Genomic DNA, 20,410 nt, shown 5'->3' on the forward strand with positions numbered 1-20,410 from the left:
ATGCATACACATGCATGCACCATTTCTGGGGTGTGAACTCAGAACCTGAGCTTTTTTTGGCTCAAGTTTAGCGCTCTACCACTTGAGCCACAGTTCTACATTCTCTGGTTAATTGCAGACAAGAGTTTCAGAAACTTTCCTTCCCAGGCTGGCTTTGGACCATGATCCTCAGATCTCAGACTCCTGAGTACCTATAATTACAGAAATGAGACACCAGTGCCTGGCTTCTCTGACTTGTTAAAGTACTCACTTGTAACTATAAACATCTTTTTTAAAACTGACTTTTCTTTAACTCATAACGTTTTGTATTCTATATTTTGATTTGCATTTGATTCTAGAGATTTCTGGATTTCTTCTCTGACTTCTTCAATGTCCCAGTGATGATTGATGAGCATATTGTTCAATCTCCATATGCTTCTATAGTTTTGTAGTTTCTCTTGATACTGATATCTAATTTTATCCCACTGTCATTCAATAAGACACAAGACATTCATTTTTGTGTGTGATGATTTGCTTTGTGGACCAACGTGTGATCTGTTTCTTTTTTAATTCATAGACTTCTGAGAATAATGTATATTACATGTGTATTGGGTAGAATAGGCTATAGAAGTATTGAGTCTATTCATTTGGTGGTGAATTTTAACTCTGATATTTCTTTGTCAACGTTTTGCCTGAATTATCAATCTATTAATGCAAATGGGGTATTGAAGACTCTTCTGTGTAATATTGATTCCTAATCTGTTCCTTTGTCTAGTAGTGTTTTATGAAATTGGATTGCTAGGCATGGTGGCTCACATCTATCATCCCAGCTTCTCTGGACATGGAAACTGGAAAAGTCACAATCCAAGGCCATCTTAGGCAAAAAAGAAAAAAATTTAATGTAACCCATCTCAATCAATAACTGGGTGTGGTCATATATGCCTGTCATCCCACCTATGTGGAAAACATAAATATTAGGATCACAGTCCAGGCACCAACCCAGAGGGGGAGAAAAAGCATAAGACACTATTCAGCTCTTGATCATGTCCCAAAGTTACTGAATACTTAGGTCATGCTTGTTTATTTTTCCCTAGGATGGCCCGGAGTTCACATCACAAGAGAAATTAAGAAACAACCGAAAGGACATTAATAATCATTTACTAAATGTCAAAGTAGACACTTTGCTTGCCTGAGTTCTTCAACTGTAATAGGCATGGGGGAGGCCCTTCTACTGGTTGCAGCTCTGGCCCCACCTACTTCCTAGCAAATAAAATTCCAGCCCAGATTATCAAATCATCACTGGACAAGGAAGCGAACCTTGGCAGGCTCATCTGTGAATGGAAGCAAGCACTCAGCTGAAAGGAGATCTCAGAGGAGAATCATAGAGGAACCCTGGCAATGGGCCTGACCCCAAACTTTTCCATGGAAATGTGGGTGCTCCTGTCCATCACCCTGCTGCTCCTCTATCTGTGAGTAACTATCTGCCCTCTGTAATCTAGGCATTGGGAAGTTGATCAGACTCCTCTTCACTATCTCTTTACTTCATCCATGGGGAAATATGGAGAGGAAATTGATTAAGCAATGAAGTATGTCAAACCCCTAAGTGACTAACATTGTTCTGGGGCAAACTCCCTGAAGAAAAATAAAGCACTCTCTTTTGCCAATAACAAACATCCATGTATTTGTCCCCAAGTTTTTACTGAGAGTATTTGGTCCTAGCAATTATCTTCCAATTCTGCTTAATCAATCAGAATTCACCAGAAGCAAATTTTAAACACCTCCCCTCCCCGGCTGCCACCCAGGTACAAATGCCACACAAAAGTTCTGGGGCCCAGAGTAGAAGGAGATGACTTAGACTTGCATTTCACTAGGTGCCACAAGGCAGGCATGTGGGTGTTTCAAATACTTGAAGCTGAAGTAGAGACACCACCTAAGTCACTCTTGGTGCAGTCCATCTGGCAATGCAGGTGTGATGAAAGTTTCTAGCAGCTGGGCAAAGCACACTGCATACTCTTAAGACAAATGGCGCAGCCCAGGGCTCTCCACACTGTCTGTTTGAAGAAATGCCAGTATTTATGCCAACATAATGTGAATGCAATGAAAATGATGAGCATCTTCATTTCTGTGAAAAGTTGCTAGCAGAGCCAGGCACCAGTGGCTCATGCCTATAATCCTAGCTACTCATGAGACTCAGATCTGAGGATCATGGTTCAAAGCCAGCTGGAGCAGGAAAGTCCCTGTAAGACACTTATCTCCAATTAACCACTCAAAAACTGGAAGTGGCTCTGTAGCTCAAAGTAGTAGAACACTAGCCTTGAGCACAAAGAGGCTCAGGGACAATGCCCAGGCCCTGAGTTCAAGCCCCACAACCAACAAAAGAAAAAACAAGTTGCTAGCAGAGTGCCAGTGGCTCACACCTGTAATCCTAGCTACTCAGGGGGCTGAAAACTGAGGGTTGTAGTTCAAGGCCAGCCCAGACAGAAAAGGCTGTGAGAATCTTGTCTCTAATTAACCACCAGAAAATGGAGCTGTGCTTTAAATGATGGAGCACTAGCTTTACACAGGGAACAGGGACAGGGCCAAAGCCCTGAGATCATGCCCCAAGACACACACATAAGTTGCATCACCTCCAAGAAAAGATAGGAGCTGGAAAGAAACTGAAGCATTCCCCCTACCTGCCCTCTGCCTTTATACGGTACCATGTGACATTAGATATTTGACAAGACCTTTCATTGCAGCCAACGTTGGTCCGACATTAACTCCATTACTTGTCCTCATGCAAGAGTTCATGGAAATAGGAACATTCAGAGAAAGAGAAGCCCCAATCTAATCCCAAAGGTCTGGGGCTGGGAGTCACTGAGGCCACCGAGGCTTTCATAATGGGTACCTCAGCTCCTACAAACTATTCTTACAGAAAGAAGTCAGAGCTCACATAAGTACTTTTGGCAGGTCCTTCCAACATACATCTCTCCATGCCGTCCATTTTATTTTACCACATTACTAAGATGGGTTGGTTATTTGTACAGAATATGTGGAATGTCTACTGCCTTAAAGGTAAAACTTGAAGGAAGATAATTGACTTGGGTCAAACATTTAGGACCTTTTTTGTGCCTCCTTGTTTGATGCTGCATAATGTTCCTGCTGCTTTCAAAAGAAAGGAACAACTGTAACCCTGTAAGCTTACAGAGGCCACCACAGACTCTTTTCTTCTTTCCCCTGTCTGCCATGACTCAGTCATGCTGAAGTGAAAATTTTAGCAATATCCACAACAATCCACCTGTGAAAACCCAGATTTGACACATGGGAGATGTGCAAAAACCCTACCCAAGAAGTGGAGATTTTGTACAGAGACAGGGGACTTGCTAAGGCAATAAATCAACTACTTTGTGTCTCGCCATTTGATAAATAAGGGAATGCCAGGCCCTATTCTTCCCAAGTGACTGTCACCAATCAAATAATTAAATTCCATGACTGAAAGTTATTTCATTAGCAGTTCATTGTTTTGTATATGACTAGCTTGAGAATCTCCACATTGTGCAAGGATCACCTAACTAGATAGTCAGAGGAGCATAACTAAAATACTCCGAAAGGGATCCAGGCACTGGTGCTCATGCTTGTAATCCCAGCCACTCAGGATTACTGGACTGAGATCTGAGGATCACCTTTAAGAGAGAGAAAAACAGCCAGGTCCAAAAGGTCTGTGAGACTCTTATCTCCAATGAATTATCAATAAAGGCGAAAGCAGAGCAGTGGCTCAAGTGGTAGAGTGCTAACCTTTAGCAAAAACAAAAGCTCAGGGACAGCACCCAGACCTTGAGTTCAAGCCCCAGGATGGGCACAAAAAGAATTCCACGGGAGAATGCCACTGTCAGTCTCCCAGAAGAGCTCCAATTGGGGACATTTATTGGGTGTTCACTACAGGACTGCAAACACAAGTGTTAGCTCTTCTAGTCAATCTTTGTGCCTTTGGGAGACCTGTAGTAATGGTGGAAGAGAAATGAATGAACGTAATGATTGCTTTTGGCAGCTTCTTTGCTCTGTGGCGGTTCCACGTTCCCTTCCTCACTGTCTGCTCCGCCGTAGTCAGTGACCTTCTTCCCATTTTGTATGAAGTCACACTGTTGTCACCTGTTCTTTTATTCCTCTCAATAGATACGGAGTCTATTCAAATGGAGTATTTAAGAAGCTTAGAATTCCTGGCCCCACACCTCTACCTTTCTTAGGAACACTCCTGAACTACCGCAAGGTGAGGGGGCTTTGCTTTCATCTGATGGGTATTAGGGTCACTCAAGCTTCAGGATTGGGATCCAAAGTGAGACTGAGGCAGTCGCAGGCCCTGCCATGCCCAAGGCCCGGGGCCCAGCACCAGGGAGGCTCACAGCTCCAGCCCTCCAGAGCCTGAGGGCCCTCTCTCCCAACAGCAGCCAGGGTTGTTACATCTTCTGTTCCCACAATATCTGAGACCCTGGGTTCTTTTTAAAAAATGTATTTTATTATTAAGTAGCTATACAAAGAGGCTATACAATTCCATAAGTCAGGTTATGAGTATAATGAATCCTGATCAATGTCACCAACCCTTGTTTTTTTGTTTTGTTTTGCACCAGTGTCAGGACTTGAACTCAAAGCCTAGGTGCTGTCCCTGATTTTTGTTCAAGGCTGGCACTCTAGCACTTGAGCCATGATTCCACATCCAGCTATAAGAGATAAGTCTCTTGGACTTTCCAGCCTGACCTGGCTTTGAACTGTGATCCTCAGGTCTCAGCCTCCTGAATTGCTAGGATGACAGATGTGAGCCACTAACACCCAACCAAGCCTTGCTTCCTAAGGTGTGGGACCTCCCTGGGATTTTTTCAGAAGCCAGGATCTACAGGGTGCTCTTCACAGACTTCTGCCTCCCTGCAGCCTTAACACTATCCTCTGTCAGACTCTAACTCTGCTTCCCCATTACTGCCAGCCATTCAAGAGATCAAAGTGACAGAGTGCCAATGACACGTGGGCTGTGACTTTTGGAAAAGTAAAACAGTTTTTCCTTCTCTTTCTCTCTCTATCCCCAGGGTGTGTGGAACTTTGACTCAATGTGTTACAAGAAGTACGGGAAAGTATGGGGGTGAGTATTCAGCAAACTTTCCTTGCCTTGTGAGCATACAGCAACCCTCTGCAAGGAGGACCCCACCAGCCCAGACCCTCCACACACAGGGACATATGGCAAGGATTTGGACCCTCAACTCCCCAGGGTCCTGAGGGTTGCCAGGGGTGAAGGTCAAGGGTCAGAAGCAGGTGGAGGATGTTTATAGATTATGACGTGTCAAAATATTGATGGACCAAGAATTTCTGGATTCACTAGAAAGTATCTTCTTATTCCTCTCTTTTCCATTTTTCTTTTCCTTCCTAGGTCCCTTTTCCTTGCATAAGATGCATTAATTATGTATTGTGTGTCAATTAGGTATTATGTATCAGTTGTGTGTTGTGTTGGGTGCCTGTGGCTCATGCCTGTAATCCTAGCTACTCAGGAGGCTGAGGTCTGAGGATGATGGTTCAAAGCCAGCTAGCAGAAAAGTCCGTGAGACTCATCTCCAATTAACCACCAGAAAACCATAAGTGATGCAGAGAACTAGCCTTGAGCTGAAGAGCTCAGGGACAGTGCCCGGGCCACACAACCGACAGAAAAATAAACAAATAAATATATGCAGGACATGATGCCCTTCTGTTATAGGATCACTTTTCATTACATTTGAAAAATCCTTCTTAGACATTTTAGAGCATTTCTATGCTTTTGGAAGAAGGGCTGGGAGACAGAAGTCAATAGCTGGAGTAGGGGGAAGCAGAGCTGGGAATGTGGCTTAGTGGTAGAGTGTTTGCTTATCATGCATGCAGCCCTGGGTTCGATTCCTCAGCACCACATAAACAGAAAAAGCCAGAAGTGGCGCTGTGTCCCAAGTGGCAGAGTGCTAGCCTTGAGCAAAAAGAAGCCAGGGACAGTGCCCAGGCCCTGAGTTCAAGCCCCAGGACTGGCAAAAAAAAAAAAAAAAAGGTCAATAGCTCGGGAAAGAACACATTCCTCTGTCTGCAAGAAGAGGTTTGACAGTGACTTTCATTCATTCATTTGCTTCTTGTCTTCCACAAAGACTCTTCAGAGAAAGTTCTACAAGAATCTCTTTGTTAACTTTGAAGAGGAGATTTGGCATTCTTTTTTGTTTGTTTCTTAGTGTATGTTAATTGTGCAAAGCCAGAATCTTCGTGGTGATCTTTCTATAAACGCACGAATGTGCCACCATCACATTAACGCAGTCTGCCATTTGTTTAACTTTCTTATTAGCTTTTTATTTTATTACTCTTTATTCATTTTATTTTTATTGATTTATTTATTTTTGTGCCAATATTAGAGCTTGAATTCAGGGCCTCACCCTCTCACTTGGTTTTCTTTTTGGTTTTATTTTTTTTTTTTTTTGCTCAAAGCTGGTGCTCTACCACTTCCAACATCGGGCTTTTTGCTGGTTAATGGAGAATAAGAGCCTCAGGGACTTTCTATGTGGGCTGGCTTTGAACCTTGATCCTCAGATCTCCTGAGTAGCTAGCATGTCAGGCATGAGCCACCAGCACCTAGCAATGTATGAACTTTTTAATGTGCCACTGAATTCAGTTTGCAGGTATTTATTTGAGGATTTTTGTACTTGTGTTCCTCAAAGTAATTGTTTTGTGTCTTTTTTTTTCATTTTTTTGCCAGTCCTGGGGCTTGAACTCAGGGCCTAGGTACTGTCCCTGAGCTTTTTGTGCTCAAGGCTAGCACTCTCCCACTTGAGCATAGCACCACTTCTAGCTTTTTCTGAGTAGTTTATTGGCAATAAGAATCTCACAGACTTTCTACCAGGGAGGTCTTTGAACCATAATCCTTAGATCTCAGCCTCCTGAGTAGCTAGGATTACAGGTGTGAGCCACCAGCACTCAGATTTGTCTCTGTTGTTATTGATGCATTTTTCTCTTGTTTTGCATTTAGTTTAATTGAAGTTTTTTTCAATATTTTCTTTCAGAGAACCAACGTTTCATTAATGCTCTGTATTGTGTCAGCTCATGTTTTATGAACTTCACTTTTGATCTTTCTTATTTGTTTCCTTCCACTAATTTCAAGATTGTCATTTTCTTGCTGTTATTTGAATACACTAAGGTGCATCATTAGGCTGCTGATTTGAAATGTCACTACTTTTAATGTAATCATTGATACTTACAAACTTCATCTTATTGCCACTTTCATTGGTTCTTGCAAATTCTGTTATGTTGTATTTATTTTATGAAACTCCAGTGGCCTCGGTTATTAGGAACTTGCTGTATATCAGACTTTAACTTGATTTTTGGAGCTTGTGTTACTATATATTGCATATGGAATAATTTTAACATCCAATTCTGAATTCCTGAGAATACTTCTAAGTAGAGAATCTACTTGTGAGGTTTAACCAGATGTTTTTCCTTTCCCTTTTTTTTTTTTGGGGGGTTGAAGTGGGAACCTAAACTCGGTACCTGATGCTTTCACTCATTGGCTGGTGCTCTACCAACTGAGCCACATCTCCAACCCCTCTGTTTTCCCAGTACAGGTTGTACGATGGTCCACAGCCTGTGCTGGCGGTCACAGATCCAGACATGATCAAAACAGTGCTGGTGAAAGAATGCTACACCACCTTCACAAACCGCAGGGCAAGCATCCATTTTTTTAACTGCAAATACTATATGTATATACCATATATATACATATGGTATATATATAGTATATATATGTAGTTGGCTTAACTTTATGGTCGCTTTATAATTGTGGTTAACATACAGTTGGAAATGTGTTTGTTTAATTGTTAGGATTTTCCTATTTGGGTTATGTTACCAGTTCTTTGCATTTACTTGTATATTCTGGCTTTCCTTCTTACCAGAATAAGTAACATTTGTCACACAACTATTATTTTGCTTTTTCAGATATATATATATATATATCTTCTTTAAACAAGATTTCAAAATGTGTCCTTTACAGACCCAATTGTTTTCAAACACAAATATATAGTGAAAAAAATGTTCTTTGTTTTTTGAGACTATCCCAAATGTAATCACCAATTACATCTAATTTGTAAATTTAAAGTTAAAAAAAAAGACTGCTCTGGCGGCTCATACCTATCATCTTAGCTACTCAAGAGGCTAAGATCTGAGGATCATAATTCAAAGTCAGCCTGGGCAGAAAAGTCCGTGAGACACTGCAATTAACCAACATAAAACCAGAAGTAGAAAAAGAAAGAAAAAAAGCTCAGGAACAGTGCCCAGGTCCTGAGTTCAAGCCCCATGACCAACAAAAAGAAGGAAGGAAGGAAGGAAGGAAGGAAGGAAGGAAGGAAGGAAGGAAGGAAGGAAGGAAGGAAGGAAGGAAGGAAGGAAGGAAGGAAGGAAGGAAGGAATCATACCTGTTTAACAAAAACTCAACAACTCCGAAGCCTAAATTATCTAAAAAATGCTTTTTGCTTTGCAGTCATTGGGACCACTGGGACTCATGAAAAGGGCTGTCTTCATAGCTGAGGATGACGAATGGAAAAGAATACGAGCCATGCTAACTCCAGCGTTCTCCACCGGAAAACTCAAAGAGGTAACAGACTAAGATATTTAATTTGAAACTTACAAAATGATGGTCTGTGATGTAGTTCACTGATAAGATTATTTGTGTAAGATGCATGAAGCCCTGTTTATGACACCCAGCACTTCATAATGGCAAGGGGGGGGGGGAATATATATATGTGTATATATATATTAATATATATATTAAGGAAGCTGAGGACAGTAGCTCACACCTGTAATCATAATTACTCAAGAGGATCATGGTTCAAGACCAGCTGTTCTAAGACCCCTTTTCAACCCACAGCTGGGCCTGTCATTTCAGCTGCAAGGGAGGCTGAGATCTGGAGGATGGTCATGGTTCTAGGCCAGGCTGAACCAAAACTTTTACAAGACTAATTCAACAGAAGCTGAGCACGGTGATACACACCTGCTATCTCAGCTATGATGGGAAGTGATAAAAAGGAAGATGGGGCAGGGGGAAGAAGGCTGAAGGTTTATTTCAGTGGTTAGAGCCACCTGCCTAGACTGAGCTCAAACTCTTTATCATAAACTTTTTTAAAACTTAATGGGCTGGGGATACAGCCTAGTGGCAAGAGTGCCTAATTCATATACATGAGGCCCTGGGTTCGATTCCCCAGCACCACATATACAGAAAATGGCCAGAAGTGGCGCTGTGGCCCAAGTGGCAGAGTGCTAGCCTTTAGCAAAAAAGAAGCCAGGGACAGTGCTCAGGCCCTGAGTCTAAGCCCCAGGACTGGCAAAAAAAAAAAAAAAAAACTTAAGAAAAATTAAATTAAATAAGCAAAAAACTTAAGGATTTAGGAAATGCCTAGAGCAAGAAATAATAGTTGAAAGAAATATAATATTATTTGAGTCTTCAACTCCTCAGAATGATTCTTCATCTCTAGATGCTATGACAGATAATCTGTATTTCATTACTTCATCCTTGGGAAATGTGAATGCTCTCTGGGTCTGAGTCCCCACCCCCAAGCCTTATTTTGTGTTTAGATGTTCCCCATCATTGAGCAGTATGGAGACATGATGGTGATGAACCTGAGACAAGAGGCAGAGAAAGGCAAGCCTGTCAATATGAAAGAGTGAGTAGCCTCATATGTATTGGGGTTCTGAGTTCAAGGACCACATGCCCTCGGTTTCCAGTGAACAGCTCAAGACTCTCCAACTTGGGCTGGGAGTGTGGCTTACTGGTAGAGTGCTTGCCTAGCATGTATGAAGCCCTGGGTTCGATCCTCAGCACCACATAAATAGAAAAAGTGGGTGGAGTGCTAGTTTTGTGCAAAAGAAGCTCAGGGACAGTGCCTACACTCTGAGTTCAAGCCCCAGGAGTGACACACACACACACACACACACACACACACACACACACACACACACACACCTCCAGCTGTTTTTGAGGAAGCAATAACTCCCACTGATGGGGGAAATTCCTCCACTGAGCAGGCTTAAGGACAGATGTGGCATCTCAAGTGAGATGGACAACCAAGCAGGGGCTGCTCCCAGAAGCATGCAGGGCAGCTAGGAGAGAGTCTCACCGACCTTATCTAGGCATGAGAACTGCCTTGCCTTCGTGCACACAAATGGAAGACACAAAAGTGTTTGGGAGAGATGGAACCGTTCGCTTCCCATGTCTTTTTTCTCCACTCAGCATCTTCGGGGCCTACAGCATGGATGTGATTGTTGGCACATCCTTCGGCGTGAATATTGATTCCCTCAACAACCCACACAACCCTTTCGTAAGAAAAGTCAAAGTCATCTCACAATTGAACCTCTTGGATCCCTTCGCTCTCATGATAAGTATGTGCACCACTATTTATTTCTGTCTCTCTTTTCAAATTACCATCCAGTGAGGATGTGTCTTTCACCTGCTTTAAGATTTAAAATTTATAGTTTTTGGTACATTGAAAGATAATGTGTGTAACTCAGTGTGCCTGGTGGCTCCCTCCTGTCATCCTAGCTAGGCAGGAAGCTGGGATCTAAGGATCGGGATGTGAAGCCAGCCCAGGCTATGAAACTCTGTTCTCAACCACCAAAAAGCCAAAAGCAGGGGTGTGGTTGAAGTAGTAGAGTACCAGCCTTGAGAAAATAAAAAGCCAATGAGAGCTCAAGGCCCTGATTTCATGCCCAGTACTGGCACACGCGCATGCGCGCACACGCACCCACACATACACATAAAAGTAGATATAGGTGGCATCAGTATTTTCAATGTGATGATTTTACCAAAATTCAGAAAGCTTATATTTTTTAACCTCTAGTCTCCCAATGTATACCACGATTCAGTTACTCACCCATCAGGTAATAGACATCTCCTTTAATTTCAGCTTTGACTATTGTGAAAGGAGTTTTGCTATAAACATTTCTTCACAAGTTCCTCTGGACACAGCTGGGTTATTAGTAATTCTATTCTTATTAAGGAAGTAAGAAACTCAATAATAATTGTTGTGCCATTGCATTCTCAACAAATACACAAGTGCCAGCTATTTTTCATTATTTCTACAATTTGATATGTTCACGTCTGTTGTTATAGCCATCACAGTGAACATGTCCTGGCATTTCATTTCAGTTTTGATTTGCAGTGTGTGTGTGTGTGTGTGTGTGTGTGTGTGTGTGTGTGTGTGTGTGTGCGCACGTGCGCTCACGTGCCAGTCCTGGGGCTTGATCTTGGGGCCTGGGTGCTGTTCCTGAGCTTTTTCACTCAAGGAAATGGAGTTGTGGCTCAAGTGGTAGAGCACCAGCCTGAGTGAAAAAGCTAAGAGATAATGCCCAGGTCTGGAGTGCACAGTACCAGCCCAGTAATAGTCCAAAAAACAGGATAAAGTGGGTCAGGGAATTTAGTCGTGTTCTACTCACTGCTAATGCCAAGGGCACACTGACCTCACTGTTTTGGCTCTCTGAGTGGTTTGCCTGCCTCCGCCATTGTCCTCAAGGCTGAGTGAGCAAGGGCTACAGCAGAAATGACTCCTATATGAGAACCTGATGATTCTTCTGGTATTTTCTTTTAGAAAATGACTGTTTCTTACAAACATTTAGTACTTTTCACCACCATCTCCTTGTTTTTCTTTCCTATTTAGCACTCTTCCCATTCCTTACCCCAATTTTTGAAGCGTTAAATATATGCAGATTTCCAAAACAGGAGATCGATTTTTTTATGAAGTCTATAAACAAGATGAAAGAAAACCATCTCCACGAGAAACAAAAGGTAAACCAGTGTGGCAAAAAGGAAGACATACGGGCTGGGGATATAGCCTAGTGGCAAGAGTGCCTGCCTCGGATACACGAGGCCCTAGGTTCGATTCCCCAGCACCACATATACAGAAAACGGCCAGAAGCGGCGCTGTGGCTCAAGTGGCAGAGTGCTAGCCTTGAGCGGGAAGAAGCCAGGGACAGTGCTTAGGCCCTGAGTCCAAGGCCCACGACTGGCCAAAAAAAAAAAAAAGGAAGACATACACTTCCTGATTCTTCTCTCTGTTTTAAGGTACAGGATGTAGAGCAAGAACCGTTTTGCATCTTGCAGTGAGTGGAGAAGGTTAAGTTTGAGAACAGCCATTGAGAATGAATCAGAGAGAGGACATTGAACATTGTGTAACCCACATGATAAATGCTATGTCTTGGCATAAATAATGCTGATGCTAAAGCTTTACTACTTCTCTTATTTCAACAAATTGTCAAGGGAAAAAAAATCCTCTTTCACAATTACTTCCTGTTGCTATAAATTCCCTCTGATCTTAGTCTGAGAACAACAAATAGTTACAATCCTAAACCTCATAGCCCTTAACTGACAAGATTGCTCAATGGATGATCATCTCATGTAGCTGGTGAATTTGGAGTTCTGTCTCTCTCCCTTTAGTGGGCAAGTATTCTCTGAGCATTGAGGTTAATGCAGTTTGCCACCATGTTGCCTGGAGGATACTGAAATTTTGCAGGTCTGGGAGGCAAGACTAGGGACCCCAAAGTGTCAGTGAAAATTAGATAAAATCCCCAAAAGCATAGGAATATTTGAATGTGCTCAAACAAACCATTTGGTAGGATTTTCTAGAAACGTCAGGAGATTACTGCATTTGGCCACCAGATGCTATTGGATAAGATCACTGAATTTCTCTCTGGCAAATGATCTGGTCCCAAATATTCATAGATGTCTTGTTCATTAATGCATCTTGCAACACCAGCTAGAATTCTTAAAAAATTTTTAAAGTGGTGGCTCTGGTGGCTCAGGCCTGTCATCAGCAACTCAGGAGTCTGAGATCTGAAGATCACCATTCAAAGCCAGCCAGGTCAAGAAAGTCCATGAGACTCTTATCTCCAAATAACCACCAGAAAACCAGAAGTATCCCTGAGTCCAAGCCTCACAAATGACCTAAATAAAAATAAATAAATAAATAATGTCATATTCTCAGATGTGAGACTCAGCAATACATTCTTGATTGACTCTGTAATTGAATTTCCCTTCCTGGTTCCAGAACCGAATGGATTTTCTTCGGCTAATGATTAACTCACAGAATCCCAAAGATACAGAGTTCCATAAAGGTAACTGAAGGTAACATCATGGTCTACAAATGGGAAATCAATGAGGGAAGAGATTTGGAGAGTGTACAAAAGGTTTCCCAGAAAAAGCAATTTAGAAACACAGCTATTTGCATAGTACAGCTGGTAGCCAGATGTACTTTCTAAATGTCACAAAGGTCAAAGTTCCAAGGGCAACTATAAATAAGCATTTCCTGCTATGGAAGTCAAAAAAAAATCCACAGATGCAAAGCCTCTGGCAAATTTTCATCTAAACATCTGGACAGGAAACACAGTGTTCCATATTAATAATATTTCTTGGAAATACTGGTGAACATGTGCCCATTGATTCAATCTATTGTAAAGTTTGGCTTTTCCTTTTTAATTAAATAGTAGCTGGAAGGGGGGACAAATCTCAGAGAAAGTGTACATATCCTGCTCCTTCTCATACTTTCAGTTACCATGTTTGTAATCCATAAAAAATTATGTTTTTTAACTCAGCAATTAATATATTAATGACTTTTGACAGAAATCATTATTACTAAGATGACTAGAAATGAAGACTTTCTTATTTCACCAATTATTCATATATTTATGTTTGGTACTAGATTGCACGGGAGATTGTTCCATGCTTCTTATTTATTTCAGTGGGATGTTACATTATTATTTTTTGTAGCATGCCTTTTTCGTAAAATTTTATCATCAAAATATCTCAGGGAGTCCATCTCCTCCCTTCCCCCTACCGCTTCCTTTATTCTTCCTTTTCCTTATTTTTATTATTAAAATGGACTACCTAGGTGCTGGGACTCATGTCTGTAATCCTAGCTACTCAGGAAGTTGAGATCTGAGGATCATGGTTCAAAGCCAGCCTGAGCAGAAAATATATGAGACTCTTATCTCCAACTAAGCACCAAAAAATAAAATAAAATAGAAGTAGGGCTGTAGCTCAAGTGGTAGAGTGCCATTCTTGAGGACAAAAGCTCTGGGACAGAGCCCAGGTCCTGAGTTCAAACCCCAGGATTGGCACAAAATGATTAACAATAGTAGTAGTAGTAAATAATTTTCTTTTCCTAGTTTTATTAGATACATATCAGAGTGACAATCAGTTCTGGTGCAGCTCTGAATTGCACATCATTTTTCATGGAGAAAATTGAGAGATTTGTTTGTGTTTGTCTTTGTTATGTTCTACCTTGACCTGCTTTCCTTGTGATGTCTTTTTCACCTTAGCTCTATCTGATCGGGATCTCATAGCCCAGGCCATTACTTTTATTATGGCTGGCTATGAAACCACTAGCAATGCTCTTTCCTTCGTTATGTATGCATTGGCCACCCACCCAAATGTTCAAAAGAAGCTACAGGAAGAGATAGATAGCGCTCTGCCCAATAAGGTAAGTGGATGACACCTGAAGAGGGGGAAGAGGCAAAGCCTTAATTAACGTGAATACCTTTTCATTTTCAAATGGAGTAAGTGTTGCTTCTTTTACTAGGACTATGTAGAAAGTATTTAAAAAAGAGAGATCAACAAAAAGAGAAGCATAAGTAATGGATGCTAACTCAAAGAAATATAAAATCTTTGGGGAGGCACTGGTGGTGGCTCACACCCCTAATCCTAGCTACTCAGGAGGCTGACTCAAAGACAAACTGGTCAGGAAAGTCTGTGAGACCCTTATCTCCAATTAACCACCAAAAGAGCCAAAAGTGGATATATGACTCAAGTGATAGGGTGCCAAACTTGAGAAGAAAAAAAAAAGCTACCCATAGGAAGAGGAAGAGATCCTGAGTTCAAGTCCCAGAACTGGAAAGAAAGAAAAGAAAAAAAGAGAAAGGAAGGGGAGAGAGAGAGAAAGAGAGAGGGGGGAAGGAAGGAAGGAAGGAAGGAAGGAAGGAAGGAAGGAAGGAAGGAAGGAAGGAAGGAAGGAAGGAAGGAAGGAAGGGATACATTTGCAAAGGTATTTTAGCAATATGAGTTATGGGGTTTTTTGTCTAATACAGGAGGAACTCAAATTCTATTTATTATGCTTTAACTCATTGGGCAGGCGCCCTAACACCTGATATATAGTTGTTTGAACTTCTGAGCAAAGTGAAGTACTGCACAGATTGACTTGAAACTGTTCACAAACCTTAATTTAGGAGACATCCCTTCCTTTCCTGTTTTATTTTCAACCTTATTTATTTTCATGAGTTAAATATTAATTGTCCAAAAAGGGTTTCATTGTATCTTCTCCATACATGTATATAATGTAGTTTGAGCCTATTCAAAACCTCTATTGCTGCTTAAAAATATATATAACTATATAGTATATAATATATTATATGGCATATATAATAATATATGATTATTCTTTCTTCCCAGGCACCTGCCACCTATGATATACTGATAGAGATGGAGTATCTGGATATGGTAGTGAATGAGACATTCAGATTATTTCCAGTTAGTAGTAGACTTGAGAGGGTATGTAAGAAGGATATTAAAGTCAATGAGATATTCATTCCCAAGGGAATAGTGGTGACAATTCCAGCCTATGCTCTTCACCACGACCCAAGGTGCTGGGAAGACCCTGAGGAGTTCCATCCAGAAAGGTACGACGGCCATTGGAAAGGATTCTACTCCTCCAACAAGCCACCTCACACAGATTCCCATGATCCTTAGTGTAAAAAAGAGATGTAATTCAGCAATTTTCTTGTCCCTTCCAGATGCTCCTTCATTACAAGTGTTCATTTGGAAACTCCATATACTAGGATAAAACAAATGATTGTTATCCATAGACTGGAAGCTTAAAATAAGCATATTATTAATATGTTGTGTGTCCTTATGGACATTTCTCTAACCTTCTCTCCTTTCATACAACACTTATGGACATTTTTCTATTAAAAAAGAATCAAGTAGGTTGTTATTGCCAGGTGCCAGTGGCTCATGTCTATAATCCTGAGATCTGAGGATCATGGAGAGAGGAGAAAAAGAAATCATTGCAAAAGAAATAGGAGAATGAGAAAGAAAATGAGAATGAATAAGAGAAGAAAAAAAAAGAAGTGGGACACCAGTTGCTTACACCTGTAATCCTAGCTACTCAGGAGGCTGAGATCTGAGGATCCTGGTTCAAAGCCAATTGGGAGAGGAAAGTCTGTGAGGCTCTTCTCTCCAATTAACCACCGGAAAACTGGAAGTAGAGCTGTGGGTCAAAGTGGTAGAGCTCTAGCTTTGAGCAAAAGATCTCAGGGACAGCACCCAGGCCCCATGTTCAAGCACTACAACAAATAACAAAAAAAAAGTAGACTAAAGAGGAAAGAATAAAAGGGAAGGAAAAACTCAACATACATACAAGCATTTCCTCCCGTGCTGGTTTTTTTTTTTTAATGAAAAATTTCCAACACACGTGTAGAGACTGGAATCTACTTTTTCTTTGATCAGTTTCATTTCTGTGAAAACCTATCACCCTGCATCCATTTTAGTTTTTACGGTTACATTTATTTATTTATTTTCCTGAAATTCAAAAGGCTACACAGGGATTACAATTCACCGTGTCTATGTAAGTGTCTATGTAACTTGATTCTTGTTCAAGATTCACTCTATCCATCATTCTTCCCCATCCCACCTGATCCCTCCCCTAGACTCATTTCTACTTCCCACTTCCTTTATTACACATGGACATTGGGTAGTCTTGCTTTATGCATGTCCTGTTCCTGTTTTCATTCATCCATCCCTTCTCTCACTCCCCTCTAATTATGATCTCATGTCAGCTTCCAGGTATTCATTTTGCACAACTGTCTGTTAATAGTTCAGAAGGTTTGCTCCATGGAGTTTCACTCCTGTGTATATGTACTACACCATGCAGAGAAGCGTATGTGTCTATGTGTGGAGCTTGTATTTCAAGTCTAAGAGCCACAGAGGAGAGGAAACAAGGTCCCCATGTCTTTCTGGGCCTGGTTTACTTTGCTACTTAGGATATTTCCTAGAAGCATCCATTTCCCTGAAAATGACATGATTTCATTCTTCCTGATGGCTGCATAAAATTCCATTTTACATACATAGAGTGATTATATATAGATAAGTATCTATACATTATTATAGATATCAGTAAATATATATATATAATCTTTTCATTCATTGTGATACATCTGGGTTATTTCAATAAGTTATGGGAAAAAATCCCATTCAGATACAAGAGGCTTTTAGAATATGGAACAGACCCAACCAAAATTGAAGCTCTCCATGACATGTTATAACTCAAAACAATGACATAATTGCTTACATTTTTTAAACAGCATTTGTCTTATGTGATCTCAACAAGACCCAAAGCTCTCATAAGTGAAAAGCTCTAGGAAGGATATTTTTCTTGCAATTCTCATAATTAAATAATCACAATAGAATTCCAATAATTAGATCACAAAAAATTCTCTATATGACTTGTTTTGGAGGGGTGCTGATTCTGGGGCTTGAACTCAGAGCCTGGGAGCTGTCCCTGAGCTTTTCTTCTCAAGGTTGAGCACTCTACCACTTGAGCCCCAGCTCTACTTCCAGCTTTTTGGTGATTCCTTGGAAATAAGAGTCTCATGGACTTTCCTGCCCTGGATGGCTTTGAACCACAGTCCTCAGATCTTAGATCTCCTGAGTAGTTAGGATTACAGGTATGCGCCAGTGGCATCTGGCTTCTATATGACTTTTTGAGCGGTTCAGATAAGAACCTCAGACATGTAGCTCTTGGGATTTCTGTTTTCCTAACTTATTTTCATCTACTAGGTTCAGCAAGAAGAACAAGGACAACATTGACTCTTGCATGTACTTGCCCTTTGGAGCTGGACCCAGAAACTGCATTGGAATGAGGTTTGCTCTTGTGACCATGAAACTTGCTATTGTTAGAGTCCTGCAGAACTTCTCCTTTAAAGCCTGTGAAGAAACACAGGTAAAACAGTACATTTTCAGCCTAAAAGATGCTCTTTGCCCAGAGTTGCTTTGGTTCTATTTATCATAATACTGTGGTTATTCATATGTTAGTAATTTTATATTGGTCAATGTGCTGCCTGTTAAAAACTTAAAAGCATTCTTTCTTTCTAGGGTTTCTCCATTTGTGACCTTAGATAGATAAAATAGATAAGATCATGGTTATACAGTACACAGTCCAATAAAGACTTGCAGAACGAGATTAAGTGGAGTCTCAGGCAGCTTGCCCACATCTTGGAGCTGCCTTTCCTGCTAACTGAGGAGTGGTTTGTGGAAAATCTTGAAGGGCAACAATTACTTCATTATATTTAGTGGTTTAACACCACAATCGTGAATGCTCTCTCTTGTGATGCTATTTCTCAACCACTGACAATCTATTTTAATAGATCATCATGAGAAATCATGATGGTTGGGTTTTCCCAGAAAATCTAAAATAATCCACAGAGTGCAGCTTTAAAATAATTCCTCTGGTTATCCTGTGTGACCATGTTAAGAAACACTGCTATAAAATGTTTCTGACAAATACCAAGGAAAGGGGCTGGGAATGTGGCTTAGCAGTACAGTGCTTGCCTAGCATGAATGAAGCCCTGGGTTTGATTCCTCAGCACCACATAGACAGAAAAGGCTGGAAGTGGTGCTGTGACTCAAGAGGTAGAGTGCTAGCCTTGAGCAAAAAGAAGCCAAGGACAGTGCCCAGGCCCTGAGTTCAAGCCCAAGGACTGGCAAAAAACAAAATTACCCAGGAGACTTTTATCAAGAATAAACTACACCAAAAAGCTGGAAGTAGGCTAGTGTTATGCAAAAAGAAGATTAGGTATGGCACCCAGGCCTTAACTTCAAGCCCCAGGACTGGCACACAAAAAAAAGTAAACAATAAAAAAAGCGCCTAATGGCAATTCAAAAGCAATGCCCAGCCAGGCGCTGGTGGCTCATGCCTGTAGTCCTAGCTACTCAGGTGGCTGAGAACTGAGGACCTCAGTTCAAAGCCAGCCTGGGCAGGAAAGTCTGTGAGACTCTTATCTCCAATTAACCACCAGAACACCAGAAGTGGTGGTGTGGCTCAAGTGGTAGAGTGTTAGCCTTAAGCTCAGGGACAGCGCCCATGCCCAGAGTTCAAGCCCATGACCAACAAAAAAAAAAGTAATGCTTAATAGTCTTCCTTTCATTTTACTTTTAATATTGAGCTCTTTTTACACAAAATTTACATTTCAAAAGTCAAAAACCAATGTGATTTTGTATCAGACCATTGTAGAAGGGGTGTTCCATAAACATTTTGTTCAAGCAATAGATGGATGATTGTTTTTACTATCTAATCTTGATATCCTTTATGAAATACATTGAGATGATTCCCATTGTATAATGCTAGAAGTCATTTTTATATGTTTCATAAGACATGAGCATCTGAAATGTATCTTTTCTACTTTGCTCCTATTCATGATGATGTTTCACCAACCTATTTCTCCATATGCTTTTGTTTGACTATTACAGGTCCCCTTGAAGTTAGACAGACAATCCCTTCTTAAACCACAAAAGCCCATTGTTTTAAGTGTTATATCAAGAGACTGCAAGTGAAGACTGAAGGATTTTTTTTCCTTGAAGGACTGGTATCTTATTCTTCAAGAAATCTGTGTCCCAAAATGCAGAAACTCAACTCTCTCTGTGAGAAGATGGGCTAAATGGAGGACACATGAGGAATGAGGAATGTGAATGATGGATTCCTCGTGCCCCTGTCAAATGTCATATAACGGAATGTCATATAAAGGAATGAATGAGCCAGTGTCACTTTGACTGCTCCTCTCTTTTATTCTAGGCATATCTCCACCCACTCCCACTTAGCAGCCCCAACACCTCTTCTGACAGAAGAATAAGCATTTCCCAACAAAACATTTTTTGCCAGACCTGGGGCTTGAACTCAGGGCCTGGGCTGCTGTCCCTTAGCTTTTTTTTTTTTTTTTTTTGTCAAGGCTAGCACTCTACTACTTTGAGCCACAGCTCCATTTCCGGTTTGGGCGTGGCTAATTGGAGAGTAAGAGTCTCACAGACTTTCCTGCCCCAGCTGGCTTTGAGCCTTCATCCTCAGATCTCAGACTTCTGAGTTTAGCTGGGATTTCATGTGTAAGCCACCAGCACCTAAGCTTTGGTTATCATATGAAAGTAATAAACTATCTTTCCTCAAAACGAACATGCGCCCACCACTTTGGTCTGCACTGGCCCAGAGTCTCCAGAAACATGTTGCTATTGAAACTCGGGGAGGTGGTTTATGGGAAAGAAGAGTATCATAGAATTTTTTGCTGAGGCTGGCTTTGAAACAATCCTCAGATATCAGCCTTCTGAGAAGGTGGAGCCTATAAGAATGAGCTCTAGACTAGTCAGCAAGATGCTTGACGCTGGATACGG

General features: G+C 41.1%; 1 protein-coding gene and 1 pseudogene across 1 annotated transcript; one reads left to right on the forward strand and one right to left on the reverse strand.

Annotated features, from left to right (window-relative positions):
• Positions 1-1,313: 1,313 nt before the first annotated feature.
• LOC125367253 (cytochrome P450 3A9-like) lies at positions 1,314-19,796 on the forward strand. The gene is made up of 13 exons (XM_048367899.1): positions 1,314-1,448; positions 4,132-4,225; positions 5,034-5,086; positions 7,566-7,665; positions 8,477-8,590; positions 9,568-9,656; positions 10,223-10,371; positions 11,646-11,773; positions 13,032-13,098; positions 14,302-14,462; positions 15,428-15,654; positions 17,813-17,975; positions 19,502-19,796. The coding sequence occupies exons 1-13, from the start codon at positions 1,378-1,380 to the stop codon at positions 19,583-19,585; spliced, it is 1,500 nt and encodes a 499-aa protein (XP_048223856.1). The 5' UTR covers positions 1,314-1,377; the 3' UTR covers positions 19,586-19,796.
• LOC125341739 lies at positions 15,852-15,925 on the reverse strand (annotated as a pseudogene).
• Positions 19,797-20,410: the final 614 nt, after the last annotated feature.

This window comes from Perognathus longimembris, chromosome 1 (genome assembly GCF_023159225.1).
Source record: "Perognathus longimembris pacificus isolate PPM17 chromosome 1, ASM2315922v1, whole genome shotgun sequence".
Classification (NCBI taxonomy): Eukaryota; Metazoa; Chordata; class Mammalia; order Rodentia; family Heteromyidae; genus Perognathus; species Perognathus longimembris.